This window comes from Canis lupus, chromosome 13 (genome assembly GCF_011100685.1).
Source record: "Canis lupus familiaris isolate Mischka breed German Shepherd chromosome 13, alternate assembly UU_Cfam_GSD_1.0, whole genome shotgun sequence".
Taxonomy (NCBI): Eukaryota; Metazoa; Chordata; class Mammalia; order Carnivora; family Canidae; genus Canis; species Canis lupus.
This window is the reverse complement of record NC_049234.1, coordinates 59,699,459-59,721,033: the sequence shown is the minus strand read 5'-3', so window position 1 is coordinate 59,721,033 and position 21,575 is coordinate 59,699,459. Positions and strand designations below refer to the sequence as shown.

The window sequence follows — 21,575 nt, the reverse complement described above, 5'->3', positions numbered from 1 at the left end:
TGAACTAATTACATATTTAAATGTATGAAATTTTAAACTTTTAAATGAAAGATGATACCATAAAAAAAGATAACCTATCATTAGTAGAGAATATATATCAGAAATCATTAATATTCATACATGTATTATTCATGTGCTTAAAGTACTCCCAAATGTATGAGCAGAGACTAGGAAAAGGCAATTGCCAGGAAAAGAAACCTAAATGGCTAAATGAATTTATGAACAGATGCTCAAATTTATAAATAAATACAAATTAATACAAAAATGAAATGCTGTTTTTCTCCTGTTAAACTGGCAGGAATTTTTTTTTAATATTTTATTTATTTATTCATGAGAGACAGAGGGAGAGAGAGAGAGGCGGAGACAGGCAGAGGAAGAAGCAGGCTCCATGCAGGGAGCCCGACGTGGGACTCGATCCCAGGTCTCCAGGATCAGGCCCTGAGCCAAAGGCAGGCGCTAAACCACTGAGCCACCCCGGCTGCCCCAAGACTGGCAGGAATTTAAGGGCTCTAAATATTCCAGTACTGACAAGAGAATAGGGGCAAGTCCCAGAGACTATTTAAGTAAATTGTACAACTGTCTCAAGAATGACTTGACAATGCCTATCAAAATGTAAAATGAGGGATCCCCGGGTGGCTCAGCAGTTTAGCTGAGCAAATATGAATTTGCTCACCATTTTTAACAGAAGCTCTAAGACTAGATATTTGTGTTGGGACAATATGCAATGCAGTTCAAGACGGTAATGCAGAAAAGATCCTGAACTTGCCTCTTACCACAGACACATGGAATCTACAGCTACACATGTAATCATTTCCTCTGAGAAAGGCTTGAAAACTAGCTGAGCAACTCTTTTACATAGGGCAAATGAGAGAGGTCACACATTTAATAAGGCAGACAGGAGAGCCTGAGATCCAATTCCACCATAAACCCCACCCCCAGTGCACTGAACCACAATTAGAAGGGAACTCACAACCCCAAAGCTTCTTCCTGAAGAGCAATAGCTTAGTTTCCCAAAATTGGGTACCCCAACTTTTAAGACCCCCAAAACATACAGTTTGAAAGCTCATGTCCATAAGACCCAAAGGACTGTAATGAACTGAGAACAGCTCTTAAAGGGTTTGCATGCTGACTCACCCACCACAGAGCCCAGCACAGAAGCAGCCATCTAAAAAAAACCTCCAAACCTATGTGAAAGAAACATTTGCTAACCTTAGAAGCACTGGCCAGGAGGCAGGAGTTTTTTGGGATACTCTCAGGGGATGGAGGTTGCTGAGAGCCACTTTTGACACTTTATCTCCCCTCTCCTCTCATCACCTTCAGACTCTCTACCACTCTCCAGAGAACCAGAACCCCCCAGAGGGAAGCTTTTACACTCATCTGATCCCCAGGTCTTACAGCTCGTGTCCCTGATTTTATGGCTGCAACTCAAGGGAAGCTCTTGATTACTTGGCCCTAGGAGGCCTGTGGGGCTTACATTTCTGGGTTCCCTGGGACTTAACAACTGGAAAGGCAGCTAGCTCTTGGCAGATTATTATCCCAAGGGTATTGCACAGCTAGCAGACAGAAGCACATCCTCTTTCTGAGACAGAGCCTATCTCCAGGAGCTTTGGCTGAAGGGCCAGGCTTCTGGTCTGGCACACTTCTAGTGGTTTATGGAGATGCTCTCAGGGAACTGTTAAATAAATTCAGTAAAGTTAATAAGCTACAAAATCAGTATAAAAAATCTGCTGCATTTCTATACACTAATAATGAACTATCAGGGAGAAATTAAGAAAAACAATCACAATTAAAATTGCACCAAAAATAAAATACATAGCAATAAATTTAACCTTGGAAATGATAGGCTTGTGTACTGAACACTACAAGACATTGCTGAAAGAAACTGAGGAAGACGCAAATAAATAGAAAGATATTCTGTACTCACAGATGGGAAGAATTAGTATTGTTAAAATGTCCATACTACCCAAAGCAGTACACAGATTCAATGCAATTCTTACCAAAATTACAATGGCATTTATCACAGAAATAGAACAATCATAAAATTTATATGGAAACAAGTCTCTGAATAGTCAAGGCAATCTCTTAAGAAACAAAGCTGGAGGCATCACAATCCCTGATTTCAAACTGCATTAAAATGCAATCATAATTAAAACTGTAGGCTATTGGTGGGGCACCTGGGTGGCTCAGTCAGGTAAGCATCAGATTCTTGATTTCAATTAGGTATTGACCTCAAGAGTGGTGAGTTCAAGCCCCACCTTGGGCTGTTTTACATCAAATACAAATTAACACAAGATGGATTAAAGACCTAAACTTAAGACCTGAAACCACAGAACTCCTAGAAGAAAACAGAGGTGGCAAGCTCCTTGACATTGGTCACGGCGATCTTTTAAATAGGACTCTAAAAACAAAAGCAAAAATAAACAGATGGGACTACATCAAAGTAAAGAGCCTCTGCACAGCAAAGGAAATCAAGATGAAAAGGCAACCTACAGAATAGCAGAAAATATCTGCAAGTCACTTATCTGATAAAGGGTTAGTAACCACAATATAAAAAAGAATTCATAACAGCTCAAAAGCAGAAAAAAGAATCCAATAGGGCAAAATGAGGCACATGGGTCGTTCAGTCAGTTAAGCATCTGCCTTCAGATCAGAGTATGGTCTCAGGGTCCTGGGATCAAGCCCCACGTCAGGCTTCCTGCTCAGTGGATAGTCTGCTTCTTCCTTTCCTCCCCACTCACGCTGTCTCTCAAGTATATAAATAAAATCTTTATTTATTTATTTATTTATTTATTTATTTATTTATTTATTTATTTATTTATTTATTTATTTATTTATTTATGATAGTCACACAGAGAGAGAAAGAGAGAGAGAGGCAGAGACACAGGCAGAGGGAGAAGCAGGCTCCATGCACCGGGAGCCCGACATGGGATTCGATTCCGGGTCTACAGGATCGCGCCCTGGGCTAAAGGCAGGCGCTAAACCGCTGTGCTACCCAGGGATCCCTAAATAAAATCTTTTTAAGAAAACAGGCAAAATATCTCAATAGACATTTCTTCAAAGGCGGCACACAGATGGCCAACAGGTACATGAAAAAGTGCTTACATTGGGGATCTCTGGGTGGCTCAGCAGTTTAGTGCCTGCCTTTGGCCCAGGGCACAGTCCTGGAGTCCGGGGATCGAGTCCCGCGTCGGGCTCCCAGCATGGAGCCTGCTTCTCCCTCCTCCTGTGTCTCTGCCTCTCTCTCTCTCTCTATCATAAATAAATAAATCTTTTAAAAAAAGTGCTTATATCACTAATCATTAGAGAAATGCACATCAAAACCACAAGGTATTACCTCTTATCTGTTAGAATGGCTATTATCAAAAAGCCAAAAAAAACAAGTGTTGGTGAGGATGTGGAGAAAAGGAAACTTGTGCACTGTTGATGGGAATGTAAATTGGTTCAGCCACTGGAGAAAACAATGTGAAGGTCCCTCAAAAAATTATACAGTTGGGCAGCCCATGTGGCGCAGCGGTTTAGCACCACCTTCAGCCCAGGGCGTGATCCTGGAAACCGGGGATCAAGTCCCCCGTCAGGTTCCCTGCATGGAGCTTGCTTCTCCCTCTGCCTGTGCCTCTGCCTCTCTCTCTGTCTCTTATGAAAAAATAAAATTTTTAAAAAAATTATACAGCTACCATGTAACCTAGCAATTCCACTACTGAGTATCTACTCAAAAAATGAAAACACCAGTTCAAAAATATATTATACACACTCCCATTTCACTGCATTACTTATAATAGACAAGGCATGGAAACAACCTAAGTTTCCATCAGTGGACAAGTGGGTAAAGATATGATACACACACATATATGCATGTGCGCACACACACAGGAATATTACTCAGCCATAAAAAGAATGAAATCTCATCATTTGCAACAACATAGAGAAACCTTGAGGGTATTATGTTAAGTCAAATAGATCTAACAGAGAAAGACAAAGATCACATGATTTCATTTATGTGAAATCTACAAAAAAAAAAATCAAAACTCAGACTCAAATACAGAGAACAGATTGGTAGTTGCTAGAGGGGAGTGGGGTAGTGGTGGGAGAGCATGGTGAAGGTGATGAAGTACAAAGGTCCAGTTATAAAAGTAGTCATGGGAATACAATGTATACCACGGGGAATATAGTTATATATACAACACACTGCATTAACTTTGCAAGGTGACAGTAACTGTTGGTGGTGACCATTTTGCAATATATACAAATGTCAAATCACTATCATTTATACCTAAAGCTAGTATATCGTATGTCAATGATAACTCAATAAATGTTAAAAAAATATGATTATTGGCTATGGAGTTAAAACAATGAGGCTCAAAATAAAACAAAAACAATGAAGCTCAAAGCCTGACTTTATTTTTTTTTTTTTTAAGATTTTTTTTTTTAATTTTTATTTATTTATGATAGTCACACAGAGAGAGAGAGAGGCAGAGACACAGGCAGAGGGAGAAGCAGGCTCCATGCACCGGGAGCCCGACGTGGGATTCGATCCCTGGTCTCCAGGATCGCGCCCTGGGCCAAAGGCAGGCGCCAAACCGCTGCGCCACCCAGGGATCCCAAAGCCTGACTTTATTAAATGCAATAAAGTCTGAAGCACCCACCAGAAATGCTGTGATGATTAAATGACATCATAAAAAGTTTTTGCTTTTCCTAATTTGCCTTATTTTTTACTCTGCAACTCAACTGTGCTGAACACCTTTCCTCCACATCCACACTTGGATCTGATGGGTCTAGTTATAAAACATATCGCTGTAGGACTTCTGGATGAGCTGAAATGTACTTTAATATGACGTTTGTCCCTATTGATCCTGTGCCCTCACCCTCTACTTTATCCAGATCCATAACCTCTTCCCAAATGCTTGACTGTACTTTAGTCTTTGTTTCAAGGTCTAGTGAAAAAGCAAAGTTCCTCAAATATTAAAAAAAAAAATTCCATTCTATTCTATCATGCAACATAATTTTGGCTTTGTCTTCTTGCTTGTTGGATTTATCTTAAACCAGTTTCCTGAAGCTGGCAAAATAGTTGAACAATTCCAGGCTTCAGTCACATAATTTAGTTCCCCGAGGTGAAAAAAGTATTTCTTCCCTGAATGTCTCCTGAGAGCAAGTAAACCTCTTTCCCGGAAATCCTCAAAAAAACTCCCATGGCATTTCACTGGCCTATCTATGTATGGTAAACTGCTCAGTTCTAAGCCAAGCCCTGGCAAAATGAATTTCCTAGGGAAATAAACTAACATAGGCCAATCAGGTCTGCTCTGATGATGGGGCTAGCTAGTCTTGAATGACATGGGTTATAGTGGGACCAGATATGTAAGCGATAGTTGAACGGTTTGGATAAAAGAATGAAGACCATATAGGAAATCAGTAACCCCATTAAAATCATTTAAAACTTATAAATAAATAAATAAATAAATAAATAAATAAATAAATAAATCTTATTAATACAGTCAGTAGTATCTGTTCTCAAAGCTCTCAAAACTGTGTGCTCTCATGGCAGCAATGACAGACAGCTGCTATACTACAATGTATAGTTCTAAAGATGTCTAGTTATAAAGTATAATAGCCCATTTTTGAATGACGTTTCCTATACTCCAGAACATGGGTGTGTAATTTTGAAATAAGACACGACAGAAATGAGGATTTAACCTTACCCAAAATCCCCAGAAGGAAATCTATATGTAGTACATATAGATTTCATGTGCACTTAAAGTTTGAAAATACAAAAATAAGAGCAAAAATTAATCTCAATTAACATTCTATCCCCATAGATTTCAGTTAAAAACTCTTTAAACAGATGGAAAACACTTCTCTCATCTGAAGAGAATGTTCTATGAAAACCACTTGTCTTCATTTGTACCATAATTCTCATCCACTTCTGAAACATACTACAAACTGGGAAGCATGCAGTTTTACAGTCTATAAACTAGTTATTTGCCAACGGATATATATCAGCCAAAAACTGAGCTTATATTTCAGAATTAGAGTCCCTTAGAAACTTTGAGAGGCTAACTGCAGCTTCCTGTCTTCTCACCATATAATTTAAAAACAAAGTTCCTTTCACTATTATTCAAAGCCGTATCTCTAACAAGCATTTACTGACCTGTTATACCCTGAATATCACTAGTAGGATTGAACAGTCTTTCAGATGCTACACAGAGACACACAGAAAGAAGAAACTGAAAGGGAAACAAAAGTAGATTTAGAAACAAGGAAGAAGCAAAAAATTAGATGATTTGTAGGACTATAAATCAAGCTTTAAGATTCCTCCTATTCCTACTACAATGAACTTGAGGTCTAAAGTTTGCATCCCACCCCACAAAAAAAAAAGTCTGGGCCAATGTCACACCTCATTTTTAATAAGCGTATCAAATTGGATTAGGCATTTTTTCTATACGTTATCTAACCATTTTAAAAATCAGGATAAAATGATTTATATTTCAGTCACCCTTACCTTGAAGTCAGGGAATTCTAGAATAGTCAGTGAAATGCAGGCAACAATTCTCATTTCCTTCTTATTCCATACATCCAACATCCCCTGGGATAGTTTTAACAGTATGACAAACAGAATCTATGTCCTTCAGAAGACTGACCAATGCATTCTACAGCAGGATGAAAAGAAATATCCAGAAAGAAGCTATGCCTATTACAAAATACTCTGAGTGTAAAGTCAGACATTCAGATATTAGTTCTATATGAAATCACGCGTTTGATTACGTTACTTTGATTTGGAAACTGTGCTTTCTGATGTAATTTCCCTGCAGCTGACCATATTATCACCTGCTTCTTTTGCTTTCCATACTGCCTGGTCAAAGAACCCCACTTCCCTGAACACACATTTTATCAGAGCTGGCTCTGTGAAACTAGCATGGCTATTCAGTCCTTTTGAGGAAATGATACAGAAATTCAGCGGAAAACTGACACTGGTAAGTATATGGATGATGGAAGCCTGGAGGTGGTGATAGACTACAACTAAGAATAAGGCCATTATAGGAGAAAGAAAAACCAAAAGAGAAGTGACATACCTGAATTCAATTTCATTCCCTTGAACTTTTACTCTAGCTAATAAAATTCCAGACTGATTTCTAAATTTTGGAGGATCCCTAGGTGGCTCAGCAGTTTAGCGCCTGCCTTTGGCCCTGAGCACAATCCTGGGGTTCCAGGATCGAGTCCCGCGTCGGGCTCCCAGCGTGGAGCCTGCTTCTCCCTCTGCCTGTGTCTCTGCCTCTCTATGTCTATCATAAATAAATAACTAAAATAAATTCCTAAAAACTAAATTTTAAATAACTGAATCTTGTTTTTGACTTGAACACGTTACAATGTATGCTACTGATACAGAGATTTTTAGGCTTAACATCATAGAGTTCATGGAAGAAATCATGCCTCTTACAGTAAGAAAAACTATGTCTTCAACTAATCAAACATTTCAATTTTACAGGTCTATTATTTTGACTCCTCTTCACAGGGGGTAAAAAATTTATAAAGCAATCTTTTACACTATGTTCCTGTCAGTTTTGTCATCCAAAAGAGAGAGAGAGAGAGGTTATTGGGAAAATTAAATGAGCTAATAGAAGTATACAGAATAATTAGTAAGAAATCAATAAATGTTAGCTCCTTAGAATTAAATGGAGAGTTAATAAGCTTAACGCCCAAAATACAAAGCATAGGGTAACATCTATGTGACTGGACACGTCAGGAAAAGCCTCTCCTTAATAAGAAAGCTTGAAGAAAATATGTTTAATATCCTTAATAGAACCTACCACCATTGTTTTAATAGATGTTCTATAAATTTATGTTCTGTTTCTTTCCAAAACAGATGAGTAACTTCTTTAGAAACACCAAATTAGATAAAATATGGGTGGAATCTTGCTCATCAATTGCTACTTTTGTACTCTGGGGCAAGTTTAATCTCTCTGAACCTGCCTCTCCATCTATAAAAATAGGAAGTAGGATGTTACAGGATGAAATAAGTCAGTAATGGAAGCAGCACAAAGTACCTTTACATCCTGTCAATTTGATTTCTAATTTATTACTATTATTTCAGGGACATGACTTTAATATTACCTATTTTTGTATAATTGGTTATTTCTTAAAATAACATTTTTGGGGATTCTTGTACATCTCAGAAGATTTCAGTTTAAAAACCCTTAGCTATTTATTTCTGTAACTTATTGATGAATACAAACATCAGTGAAGTAACCTCCCTTATATTACTATTTCCAGGCTAATTAAAGGCAATGCTGCAACTAGAACCCAGGTTTCCTAAAACACCCAGCTAAATATTCTTTCTTCTCTACCACACTGCACACATTTAAAATAAATCCTTAGGCTTTATTTTTTAAACATGTTAAGTAAAACTAATAATTATGAATGCATGAAAAAAATTTTCTAAATGCCACGGAGAATATAAAGCAGTAAACTGATAGTTTCAAATATCTTTCAAGAGTTAAGTTCCCTCAAGTCCTTTTCAGACCAATACAGATTAAATGTAAAATTGTGATCGTGACTTGGAACAGAGTGCAATGTAAATAGGTAAACAGGACACTATGTGAAAAAAGTGGTCAAATATTTATATATCCCAAATGTTTAAATATTCAACCTAATAAAAGCCAAACTTTCAGGTATAACTCAAGAAACTGAAATGCAAAAAAAGGCTTTCATAAACTACATTCTAGCATGGCCCTCTATTTTATATACCTTGTTACCACTGGGAAGGATTGATGGTTAACTTAAACTATGCAACTGTAAAAGATTAATTTAAAAGTGCATTTTAAAAGTAAAATAGGGGATCCCTGGGTGGCTCAGCGGTTTGGCGTCTGCCTTTGGCCCAGGGTGTGATTCCTGGAGTCCCATGATCGAGTCCTGCATTGGGCTCTGCATGGAGCCTGCTTCTCCTTGGGCCTGTCTCTCTGCCTCTCTGTGTGTGTGTGTGTGTGTGCGTGTCTCTCATGAATAAATAAATAAATAAAATCTTTAAAAAATAAAGTAAAATAGAAAAACAGCTTTAAGGTAATTCACTTATCAAAGATGAAACAACAAAAAACCTGAAATAAAACAATCCTGTGACCACAGTAGATCCAAAGCTGTTATCAGATGAATACTTAACCAAATATCAACATAATCCCATCTGTGCCATTAGTTCTTATATTAGAATAGAACTAAGCTTTTAATATAATTGGCCTAAGTCAATCATTTCTGCTAAATAGGCAAGGGAGGAGGGGAGCAACCAGGGCTCCTACAGTTCCTAAACACAAAGCATTATTTTATGCCAGTAATGGTTAAAACAAACTTGCAACCAGACAAGAAAGAAGTACAAAAGGTAAGTGTCAATCTTTACCAATTTATTTTATACAAAACAGTAGCAATGTAGAATATGGGAATTATCTTCTGCTGCCACACACGCAAGTTGTGAACATTCCAAGCCAATGTATACAGTTCGGAGGGGAAAGCTAAACGAAAGCATTAACCATGCTACTGAACATAGGAATTTTTTATTTAAAAAGATTAAAAATTAGATAGCAATGTCTTCTTAATATTGCTCTCATCATTGAAGACTGAAGAAAAATAAAAAGTGACTTTTTAAGATTAAAAAAAGAGGAAAAGGGAGAAACAAAGAGGCTGCTACAACACTGCCATACTGTCAAACCATCATACTTCAATATTTGCATACTTGATAGCAGCATTATTTTTACTGAACCATGTGCAACTACATTTAGAAACACATCAAAGCAAAATATCATGGCAGTCATCAATCAAGATCCAAAAGAAAGAAAACAAACAAAAAATAACTCTAGGATAAACACACTATAAGTAGATGAACATTTATGGAGAATGAATCAATATCTACATTCTTGGACTGTTCCATTCTGCTCCAATAAAAGTGTCAACTCAAATTGTCAACTGTGTATTTTTGGAGGATCTGAGTTTTTCCAGTTCTTATTATACTGCATGCTTGGAACAAAGAGGGATATAATAAACCCTTCTACACAATGAACTTTAAGTAGACCGCTGAAAATAAATTTACTACTTGTAAACACACACAAAAAAAAAAAAAAAATACAAGATTTTTTTTTATCTTTAAACAATCAGTGCTTCCAAAAGCGCATTATCTTCTATATCGACCTCTCTCCCCTCGGTCTCTGTCCCGGTCACATAATCGCTCTCTTTCTCTTTCTCTATCACGTCCTCTATCTCGTTCTCTGTCTCTTCTGTTATCTCTAGGGCGGTCTCGCTCTCGCTCTCGATCTCTTTCACGAGGTCTACTTCTCCGACCACTGACAACAGCTTGTGTGCGACGAAGGAAATCATCCACCCTCATGTCATAATCATGCTAGAAAAGGTTAAGAAATGGGTTAGCTATGTCAAAAGTCAAATGGAACTTATGAGTCTCTATATTATGAATTACTGTACGGTAAAGAAAAAAAATCTACAAAAAGGCACTAATGCATTAATTTGCAAATGCAATTTTGACACTGCTTAGAAAAAAGACCTTGATGTCTTACTAGACACCTACAACAGAGTATTTAAATCTTATTGAAAGTTACTTCATGCAGTTTCCTATATAACTTCAGTGATTTTTCCAACCAATCTTTTTTAATAAGATTTAGGTCAAAGTAATCAACCTAGTGATGATCATCAACCATCATGGATACAAGCCTGATGCCAACTATGCTAAGTATCATCAGTGTTTTTCTACAACTGAACCCTTTTTTTCCTTCTTTGATTCTACAAACTAACCCGAACCCAGTCTGCCCTCTCATGGTAAAATCAGGAATTCTTACATTACAGATTTTCTTTCAAACTAAACCACTGTTAATGACAAACAACTTATGAAATACAATAGAATTTTAAGAAAATAAGTACTCTAGTAAGATTCTCCACATAGATCTACTCCACATAGATCTAATAATACATAAAAGGCTGATAATAGATAAAAGGCTGAGGAAGTCAAGAGAAGGTAAGATGAACAACTGTCCAAGTGAGGTACAAATTATCATAGTGGCTACTTCTAAGCTTGAGCTCTGCTCTAGCTTTCTACTCTTAGTTCTCATCTTTACTTACTGACCTTGGTCTTTTTTCAAAAGTCATCTTAAATATTCAGAATATAAGGTTCAAAAACACAATGCCACCTTACCTCTCACACACAATGAATACATGAATATTAGCATAAAATATATATACTAACCAAAAATTTACACAAAAAAGACAAATACCCTTTAGTAAAAGACTCTTACAAAGAATTCCTATTTTGAAAACCATGTAATCATCTGTATAAAGCATTTTTTAAAATACAACTCATCGGGGATCCCTGGGTGGCTAAGCAGTTTGGCACCTGCCTTCAGCCCAGGGTGTGATCCTGGAGTCCCAGGATCGAGTCCCGCATCGGGCTCCCTGCGTGGAGCCTGCTTCTCCCTCTGCCTGTGTCTCTGCCTCTCTGTGTGTGTCTCTCATGAATGGATAAATAAAATCTTAAAAAACTAAAAATAAAAATACAACCCATTTAGCCAACTAAGATTTCATCATACATAGGCTGTGTAGTCCTGTGTGAATGAAAAAAAGCCTCTTAGGATTCTCAAATTGTTTCACTATTAAAGAACCTAATATGATTTGGTTTTGAATTAATATCTTTATAAGAATAAGAAAATAAATAACATAAAAGTATTTCAAAGAAAGGCTAGGCTGCTCTGACTGGCCCTCTCAAATATGCATGCTCTTCAACTAAGTGGGAAGATTAAAAAAAACTCATCACCTCAAGGGCGGGGGGAGGGGGGGGGAGGCGCACAGGATGTGTCCAAACTGTACATCCTATTTTTAACAACGAACTACTTTTCTAAGACTATCAAATTTACACACAAAGGAACTGTAATAATAAGTACAAGGAGACAATTTCAGTTTAAAAAATAAAAGTATTAAGGGGAAAAAAATGAACATCAATCATTTAATGAACACACACCCAACTAGTATAATGAAAACCCAGAAATCTCAAACTAGAGATTGCCTTTCATTCATCCTGTTTTGAAGTGATCAAAAAAGCTTTTCAAATCAACCATATCAAATTATTATTTTTTAAAAGACTATTTATTCATGAGAAACACAAAAAGAGAGAGGCAAAGACACAGGCAGAGAGAAGCAGACTCCATACAGGGAGCCCGATGTGGGACTTGATGCCAGGACTCCAGGATCATGCCCTGGGCCAAAGGCAGACACTCAATCACTGAGCCACCCAGGCATCCCCATATCAAATTATTAGAACCAATAATTACTAAAGGACAACCATTCATCTGCCTTCCTTATTAACATGTTTATCGTTTGTTAGCATCATCTTAAGAATCAGATACAGGAGGTGAACTGACAAAATTTGGAAGAGAAATAATAAGTAAATGAGACTAGAGATGACCTGTTAATTTACTACATACCATCTATCCTATGAAAACTGAGTCAAAATATACAGAAATCTTAGAAATATCTATTTGCAATAATAATTACAGTTATAATTGAAGACCCCTATACAGAAATAAAATATCCTAGTATACTTCATCTCTAGGATATTACCTAAGAGTTATATGTAGGAGTTGCCTCAACATATACATCTGTTTGATTAGTGGAAATACAGCCTATTTAAATAATCCAAAGGGATTAGCCATTTCTAATAAAAACAAGTTGTAAATTACTTCAAAACAGTATGCACTATGAATATGAATATGAAACAGTCTACCACTCAACATACTCTGGTATCCCTATAGTTATTATCTACAGAATTCAAAGTAGTTCCCTCACACTTGAGCCTTCTCGTGCACTTACTACTCGTTTATCTCTGTATCTTGCTTCATGTGGTACTGGGTGATGTCCTGAGTAAGGGGGATGAGCTTGAGGAGGTGGAGCATGGTGCTGATAGTAAGGATGGTGTGGAGGTTGTTCCATTCCAGGATAAGGAGCCTAAAAAAAGAAAACCACTTCCATAAACATCTATCGAATACCCTTGTAAATAAACTGTTCTTAGAATTCCCCTACCCAAACTACCTATCCCAAATAAATAATTTAATAATCTGTACTATCCATTTACTTTGATGGCATTAAGGTTCTTCAAAAACCTTCCTAATGTACTTGTTGAAAATATATGTGTGATGAATTAATTTTACATCCTTTAGGATTTAACATGCTTACACTTTCAGACCATATCATTTAAATAACAGAACACAATGAACCCTCACACAGTGCTTACAATGAGCCAGGCACTGTCATAAGCACTTTCCACATCTTATTTCTCACATCAACCCAATAAGATTGGTACTGTTATTCCTAGGTTACATAAAAGAAAACGGAGCCACCAACTGGTTAAGCAATTTGCTTAATATAAGACTGCTAGTAAAAAGGTGGAGCTGGATACATCATCAGGCATCCTGCCTCTAGAATCAATCTTGACCACTATGTAAACATCTACCCTCCAGGACCTAATTAATTTTTAAATGCCATTAATAAAATAAGTAAAGGCAAATCAAAGGTTACTTTCCTAGTTGGCACCAAGATAATACTTTGGCTTTTTAAAACTTTCACAGAAAAGGAAAGTAATCTTATAATTCATCTATCTGTATACAGTACCTTAAGTGAAATAAGTCAGATGAAGAGACCACATTACAGGCAGCATTTAAAAAAAAAAAGATAAACACAGTAAGAACTACTTAAACATCCAAGTTCTTTATTTCTCAGGAATTAATGCTTCAGCTATCCTCAAAACCTTAAAAGATACTCTAAGAATAAAATTCAGCTTTCTTACAGAAAGAAAAAAATTAAAAATTATATATGGGAAAAAGTTATGTGCAGGATTTAATCTTATTTTATAGAAAGAATTTACTAATAAGCACTGGGATCAAGCACTATGCTAAACTTTACATGTATTTTGTAAATTATCTTCTCAACACTCGCATGAGGTCAACATTGATATTCATTATATTTCAAACCATACAAAGATAAGCACAATGCCCGTTTAATTCACCAACCCAGTGTAAAGCAGAGCACCTTGCACAGAATGAGTGCTAAATACTAATTTGATGGGCCAAAAAATGGACAAATACCGAGTTTTATAGATAAGGAAAACTTATCTTGCCCAAGGGAAGAAAAGGGAATTTGCAGAAAAGGGAAGGCATTTGAATCCAGTCAGTTTGCAATACTAGCCACTACAATAAACCATAACACTTATCAAGCTTATATTAACACAAATCAAATTATTCATTAGTCACTTTTTTTAAAAAAGCCTCCAACTATTTATCACTGAAGATATTTATTTTAGGTCTCTTAAATGGGTAACTTAACAATCACATTCTAAATAAGCATTCAAAATAAATGAAACTGTGAATGAAATTAAGTAATTTGCAAAAAAAAAAAAAATGAATACAAACCATTCCTTGCCAAGGTGGTGGTGGTCCCATGTTATGAAACTCCCTCACATAATCATTGTAGGACTAAAATGAAAAATATTAATGTCAATAATAAAAATCCAACCCAGCACTATAAAATAAATCAGATCCTGGTTTTGTGAACATTAGATATATAAAATGAAATACTTACCCCATTTAAAAACACATCTCGGCGAACTCCTGAAAATCGTCTGTTGGGAATAAGATTTGTGAAACTAAATTCAGGTAATTCATAAACTAGTTCCAAGAATGTAATTTAAAACTAAGCAAGAGTGAACCCAACTTACCTGTCTACTTCCTGGTATCGAGGATCCTTTAAATACCCTGTTCAAACATCAAGCATTTTAGTAAATCAAATTTATATTTTTTATTATGGCATTACAATTAAGCCTTCCTTACCACTCATTTCAATTCTTCCCATGAAATATAGTGATGCTATTATTGTATTATTCCATTTTCATTTTCTTCTCAGATTACATGATAATCTAGGAAGTAACTAAGTAACTTACTGATATCACAGAATTATAAACTGCTAGAGAGAGAGGTTTTCATATGAATCTTCTAAATCCATACCCCAATTCTCGCTAGATAGAAAATTTCTTCATTCTGCACCATAAGGAAAGTAAGGGCAGAGGAATTATCTTGAGGACACTGTAACAGGACTTCCTTAAAACAAATGTTTACCTTCCATCTTAGGTATACACAAGCTTTGCTAAGTCAACCAGATAGTTTTAAAAAATGCAAACTTAAGGGGGAGAAAAACAAAATTGCAAAAGTCACAAAAACAAAGCTTATACATTAAATGAAAGAGCCACAGTGAAAAAAGAAATATTCTTTCTCAAAAAAAAAAAAAAAAAAAAGGAAAGAAAAATATTATTTCTCCCCTTCTTTAATAAAGGACTCAGCAAATTAAAATGTAAAAACATTTGCGTGGCCATGTTACTCTCTGGAATATCCCACTTTGAAGAATGAGGTTTTGTTTATCAAGCCACTTGTTAGGTAAAAATGCTGTTATGCTAACACCAATTTTCAAATTACTTAAATTTTATATTACAGTTTTAAGTATTATCTTCTCTTAGTTTGCCTTTTTAAATTCTGATTAGAGGAAACACTAACTGAAAAGCTGCTATGTAAATTACAAACCAAAATATTTCTCATTCCCTCTAAAAACATGTTAAAGATTTTTTTGTTTAGAAAAATATGGTATAATTTCAGTTTCCAATTAAAACTATGCATCTCTTAAGATACTAAGCATATTAGGAAAAATAAGCATAATAAAGTATAAAATCACTGCTTTCCCTAACCACTTTTAATCTTGAAACATTTGTGCAGTTTCCATTTGTGAAATAATTATAAATTAGCAACTCTGGGTAATTAACGAATTATGATAATAAGTCACACTAAAATAGATTAGCTAACCTTCACAAAGTAGAATTTAAGTGACAACTATTGATAATTTCTTATGTTTAAGTAGTCCTGTCCTAAAGTTTTCTCACTTTTAGAAATACAGGATTACAATAAAATGGTTTTGTGTTGTTGTTGCTGTTTTATAATTTTATGTCAAATATCTGCAGGATTATAAAATATTAACCTGGTCTCTGGTGAAACTCAGGGGCATAGTCAATCCTTGGTTTCTTTCTGCTGTTATGAATATCATAATCTTCTGGTCGACGCCTACACAAATTAGACACATTAGAAATTAAACCAAAAACTGCTGGGAGAACAAACAGCAATGCAAGAGTTTCTGACAGAAGTACGTACAAAGAATAGCCCATTATTTCCTTTAAAATAACATCATAATTTCTGGTAAACAAATCTTAAAATTTCTAAATTTTACTTCCTCTAATTATTGTGAATCAATCGTTGAATATATTGCTGGAAATAGATATTCTCTATAATCCTCATACTATAATGAAAAACTTGGAAAAAGTCTGCTCAAAATATATAAATCAAATTTCAGTATTCTAAACAAAAGTAAATGAGCTGCCCTCAAATTAATGTAATTTCCAGTTTAACAGAACATTTTCTCAAAATCTCCATTCAGATGAAAAATAAATTTAAAAAAACTATCATCATTACACAACAGGTAACTCTAAAATCTATATATTCAAACTTAATACCATTTTAGAAGAACTCTAAACAAAATTAAGAATTTCTTAGTTCTTTTTGTTTTGCACAAAATTAAGCTTTTCACATGATCATACAGAAAATTTGATACTTATTAAAAGTGATTTTACAGGAAAGTTTTGAAAATCTTAATACTTGGAAAACTAATTTCTATAGTTAATAACATTTAGGAATTAAGGGAATTTTTTTCTAGAGACAATGTCTTATGATAAAATTGGAAAGTAATGGGCGGTTTTTAACAGAGTTCATAAAACATGTTCAATTCTTTTACTGTCTTCAGAGGGCTGCTCCTTACGATCTCCCATGAATCTCAATGGTTAATGTAATACATCATCAGTATACTTCATTTTATTTAGCATTTTAATAAAGAGCTACACAAAATAAAAATTCCAAGTATTTTTGGTATTAAATATATCTTTTTACCCTTAATGTCAAATAAAAACTCTAGAATAACCTGGCATCACTAGCTTTCCAGCTATTTATCAACTGCTTTCATTATCTTTTCCAACACAAGTTCACTTAAACTTCAAAGTGCAATAACCCCAATCCCCCCAACAAAATAAAAACAGTTCCATCTACAATAAATAAGACTAAGAAAATTAAAAGCTGGTTTAAAAAATAAACATACCGCTTTCTTGTAGTTTGGGGAGTGCATTTACGACCGGTATAAAACATGATAGTAACAGTTCATATAGTAGTCCAACTACTGACTTTAAGCTGTAAGCCACATACATATATGGAGGCCCTGGCAGGCTTGAGAGAAGGTGTAGTGGTGTAATAAGTATAGTTTGCAGTCCATTGCAAAACTGAGGTAAAAACTTCACTTGTATATATTGTATTGCACTGGAAACCTCTTAGCTTAAAACTCCAAAAGACATCTTGGTGTTCAGTCCTTTAAGGCCAAAAATAAGGGGGCTCTGCCAGGTTTCCTCCTACCTACTCGACAGTGTCCTTTTTAAGCTCAAAGAAATGGGGACTCTCTTGTTGGATTATCTGTACCTACCACAGGATGTTTCCACCAAAAGGAAACTTAACCAAAGGTTTCATCCCATCAACCATACATCCAACAGTCTTTAGCAGAATATTTTAGGTTTAGCTGTATGCAAATCTACACAGGGGAAGGTGTTGGGTAGAAGGGCTTAAATCAGTCCTTTGCAAAGACTTCTCCAATTCTGTAACAAGTTAAACCCCCTTTTCCTGGAAAATGCTGCTTAGTTCATAAAGTAGTGATCAATAACCATGGCGATCCTCTAAAAAACACTTTAAGTCCACAGGTACTGCCAGCATCTGGAAAAGTTGTAAACAGACACAGCAACAGCCCTTCTTTTCGGTTTGTTGCCGGGTCTCCCAGGGCCACTTGATCCCCTTTGGAAAGAACCTATTGTTTTCAGAAGCTCAGCAAGATGTGTGAATTCACTGGGTACATGTTAGAGAATATCTGGCAATGGGGTTAACACATCACGGTGATAAAATTTGAAACAGTCCCAATAATGCTCCTCTTGAATATCAAAATAACTTAAAATATTTTATCCTCTAAATGAGGCGTCATCTTCTGAAAAAACATTAGTGATCCTTTATAAAAGTCCCATATCTGATAAGGCTTATCCAGAGACACACCTGAAAGAAAAGGCTTTTTACAAAATATTAACAATTTTTGCAAATAAAGACTTCCTCCTCTTCCTCCTTTCTAGCCTGTTCTGAGCAACAAAGGCCTACCTCATTTCAATCGTATACATTGTATATAATCAGATTATCTAATTTAAACTGGTTATCACTCTTTAGCAAATTATTTTTTCTGCATAAGGAAAGATCCCCATTTTCCTCTTGAAAAATGACTGAGACCAAGGTGACCATGTGAAATCCTCAATGAAGCCACAAACTAGTCCATGCAGCTTGATTTGAGGATTTTCTCTTTCTTCTTTACCGCAGGACAAACTTTTGACGAATCACATTCCTCCATCATGTTATTCTGATACATGTGCCTATTATCAGTCCAAAGAACGTTTCTAACCTTCCCACATCCCGGACTGGTTCTCGACGGGATGGACGTCCTCTTGATCGGGGCTGAGAATGCATTCTTCTCTTGTGACGCATTTTATGAATGACCTGATACAAGTCAATACTTTCATCAGGGGGAAATAGAAGACAAAGCTGGGTTCCACATTCAAGTTCAATTTCCTAGAATAGGAAAGTAGCAATTTACAAGACGAGAACAGGAGAAACTTTCAATAGACTTGTATTTTCCTGAAGTACAAGAACAAAAACAGACTGACTTGGAGACTTCCTTCTCAAGGTTGATGTTCATACAGGATTCCAAAAACTTCCTTAAAAGATTTTGAAAAAAACCTTTCAAAAGTGTTTCATGGGGACGCCTGGATGGCTCAGCGGTTGAGCATCTGCCTTCGGCTCAGGACATGATCCCAGAGTTTCGGGATCAAGTCTGGCATCAGTCTCCTGCATGGAACCTGCTTCTCCTCCCTCTGCCTTTGTCTCTGCCTCTGTGTCTCTCATGAATAAATAAATAAATCTTAAAAAAAAAAAAAAAGTGTTTCATATATTCATAGAAGGATAAAAACTAAAAGTGTAGAATCTCCAAAAGTGTAAATACACCAATGTAGCTGCTTAAAACTCTGACAGTTATCCTCTGCAAACAAAGGAACATTTCTTTGTGCAAAATACAAAAATATCAGGACAAAGTTATCTACTTTAACTCAGCGGAGGTAAAGAGCGTTAGTGTGTGCCAAAAACTTTGATAATTAGGACTGCTAAATACACTAATGCAGTAGATTAACTACAAAGACTAATGTATGGGCTTTTTTAAATGAATTTTTAACTAACAACAGTTTCATCTATGAGCAATGAGGGTATACCACTTCTGGTTCAAAGTTACTTATAGAAACTATGAGGGTCAAAGATTTAGGTTTATTTTAAGACACCACGCTTTTAACTTCGTTTGCAGACTTGAAAACCTGGGCACATATACTTTTCATACAGCTTCCTTCTTATTGAGAAAAACCTCAGTGAAGATGGCATATATAATGGCATTTCTAAAATTATACAAAGTGCAGTAAAAACATAATGAAAAACAATTTAAAATTAGGACCAGAATTTCTCTTCAAAAACTTTCCTTTCAATTCCATTAATGAAAGTAACATATAAAGATACCTATCTTTCAACATTTATGGAGAATGATCAAAATCACAGTAATCATGAATTCCAAAGAGAACATTTTCCTGTAATCTTTTACATGAATTATTTAAAAATATGGCTTAAAAATGTCCTTCAATAAAAATCTTTAAAAGGATTAAATGTGTGTGTTTTAAATAATCAATTAAAACAACAAACCTGTCCATCACGTCCAATCTTTACTGGTTTATGTTCATTCCAAGGATTGGTGAGATGAGCTGACTTAGTGAAGGGTAATTCACGCCTAAATACAAAGTAATATCAATTATATTCTTTTCTAGAATCCTTTAGGGACCTTATACTACACTTCAGCAGTTAATCCTGATTTAAATGTGACTAAAATTTAAAGAATCACTTAGACTAGTAGCACTTATCTCCCACAGAGGGAGCCCCTTTAGAGATGCATTCCTTCTGCATTCTCCAGGGTTCTAAAAAAATTTTTAAAAATAAAAAGAAAATAATAAAAAGCTAAATAATATAGTGCTTAAGAGCATGAGCTTAAAAACCAAAACAGTCTGGGTTTAAATCTCCTAACTTCTCTTGAGCCTGAGTTTCTTCCACTTATAAACAGGGGTATAATTACCTACACTTCAAACTTGTTCTAAACAGCGTGCAAATGAAATGATATATAAAATGTTTAGCTATCTCTTGCTTCTGTGTTCTCAAAAAATTGTATTAACTCGTCAACAAAAAGCTGAACCTTAATCAGTTAATACCAAATCAAAGTAAGCATCCCCTATCCTTGGTTCAGAGCTCCTCTCCCAGATTCAAATATCCTTCCCTCCTCTTTTTCAAAATAAATATTTTATTTTACTTTTTATTTATTTGAAAGAGAAAGAGCAAGAGAGAACACACTCATGAGCATGAGGGGAAGAGGGGGGCGAAGCTGAGGGAGAAGCAGACTCCTCGCTGAGCAGGGAGCCTGACATGGCTCCATCCCAGGACCCTGGTATCATGACCTGTGCCTAAGGCAGAAGCTTAACTTCTGAATTAACGACTGAGCCACCCAGGCACTCCAGTCCTCCTCCTTTCAATAATGCAATACTTCCTACCACCCATGGAATGCCTCTTGACAATATATTTACTTATAAATTCATGTATCTCCACACATTAATCATGCTCTTCACTTATATTATAGTGCAGTACCTATATAACTTAAATCCTGGCTCTAAACTCTGAGCCACAGGGTAAAATGGTCTCATCTCACCAACATAAAAATATCCTATACTTTTATATTCTTTACCAACCTAGCACAATGCTGAATGCAAACATGACATGTAACCTGTTACTTGTCAAGGAATAATCAAATTAACAACACCTGATAAGGTTTTATCTATGTGTGCATAAAGTAAGGCCAAATTAAATAAATGCTTTAAGGAACTATTCATTATATCCATGATACACATAAACTTGCTCAGCCCAAAGACATACAAAGATGAGTAAGAAAAAGAGCTGTTTGAAGGGTGGCTCAGTTGGTTTAGCAGCCAACTCCTGATCTCAGCTCAGGTCTGATCTCAGGGTCATGAGCTCAAGCCCCATGCTAAGCTCCTCACTGAGCAGGGAGCTTACTTTAAAAAAAAGAAAATTACCCTTAATTTTCTTTCACGGTTACCAAAAAAAGAATAAATGAACATACACAATTATTTGGGTAAAAGAATGGGTACCACAAATAGAACAGAGAAGTTTTGTTGTTTTTAATACGGATGGTCATACCTATTTTGGAGAGAAAGAAAATAATCAAAAGATGTTTCCTGGAAGTAGCATATGGAATATGCCTCAAAGAAGAGTGACCCAGGAAAAGTCAAATGT

At 35.7% G+C, this 21,575-nt stretch overlaps 1 protein-coding gene across 11 annotated transcripts in view; it reads right to left on the bottom strand.

Annotated features, from left to right (window-relative positions):
• Positions 1-9,359: 9,359 nt before the first annotated feature.
• The window catches only part of YTHDC1 (YTH domain containing 1), a 39,579-nt gene continuing 27,363 nt past the window's right edge, over positions 9,360-21,575 (bottom strand). For 5 of the 11 annotated variants that reach the window (XM_038556214.1, XM_038556222.1, XM_038556220.1 and 2 more), the window contains 8 exons: positions 19,926-20,010; positions 18,592-18,758; positions 16,045-16,127; positions 14,741-14,777; positions 14,605-14,668; positions 14,436-14,498; positions 12,817-12,975; positions 9,360-10,369 (listed from right to left, as the gene is read on the bottom strand). In XM_038556214.1, the coding sequence (XP_038412142.1) occupies positions 10,145-10,369; positions 12,817-12,975; positions 14,436-14,498; positions 14,605-14,668; positions 14,741-14,777; positions 16,045-16,127; positions 18,592-18,758; positions 19,926-20,010 (883 nt within the window). In that variant the 3' untranslated portion in view covers positions 9,360-10,144. The remainder of the gene's footprint in view (positions 10,370-12,816; positions 12,976-14,435; positions 14,499-14,604; positions 14,669-14,740; positions 14,778-16,044; positions 16,128-18,591; positions 18,759-19,925; positions 20,011-21,575) is intronic. The other 6 variants (XM_038556221.1, XM_038556219.1, XM_038556216.1 and 3 more) reach the window with 5 other exon arrangements.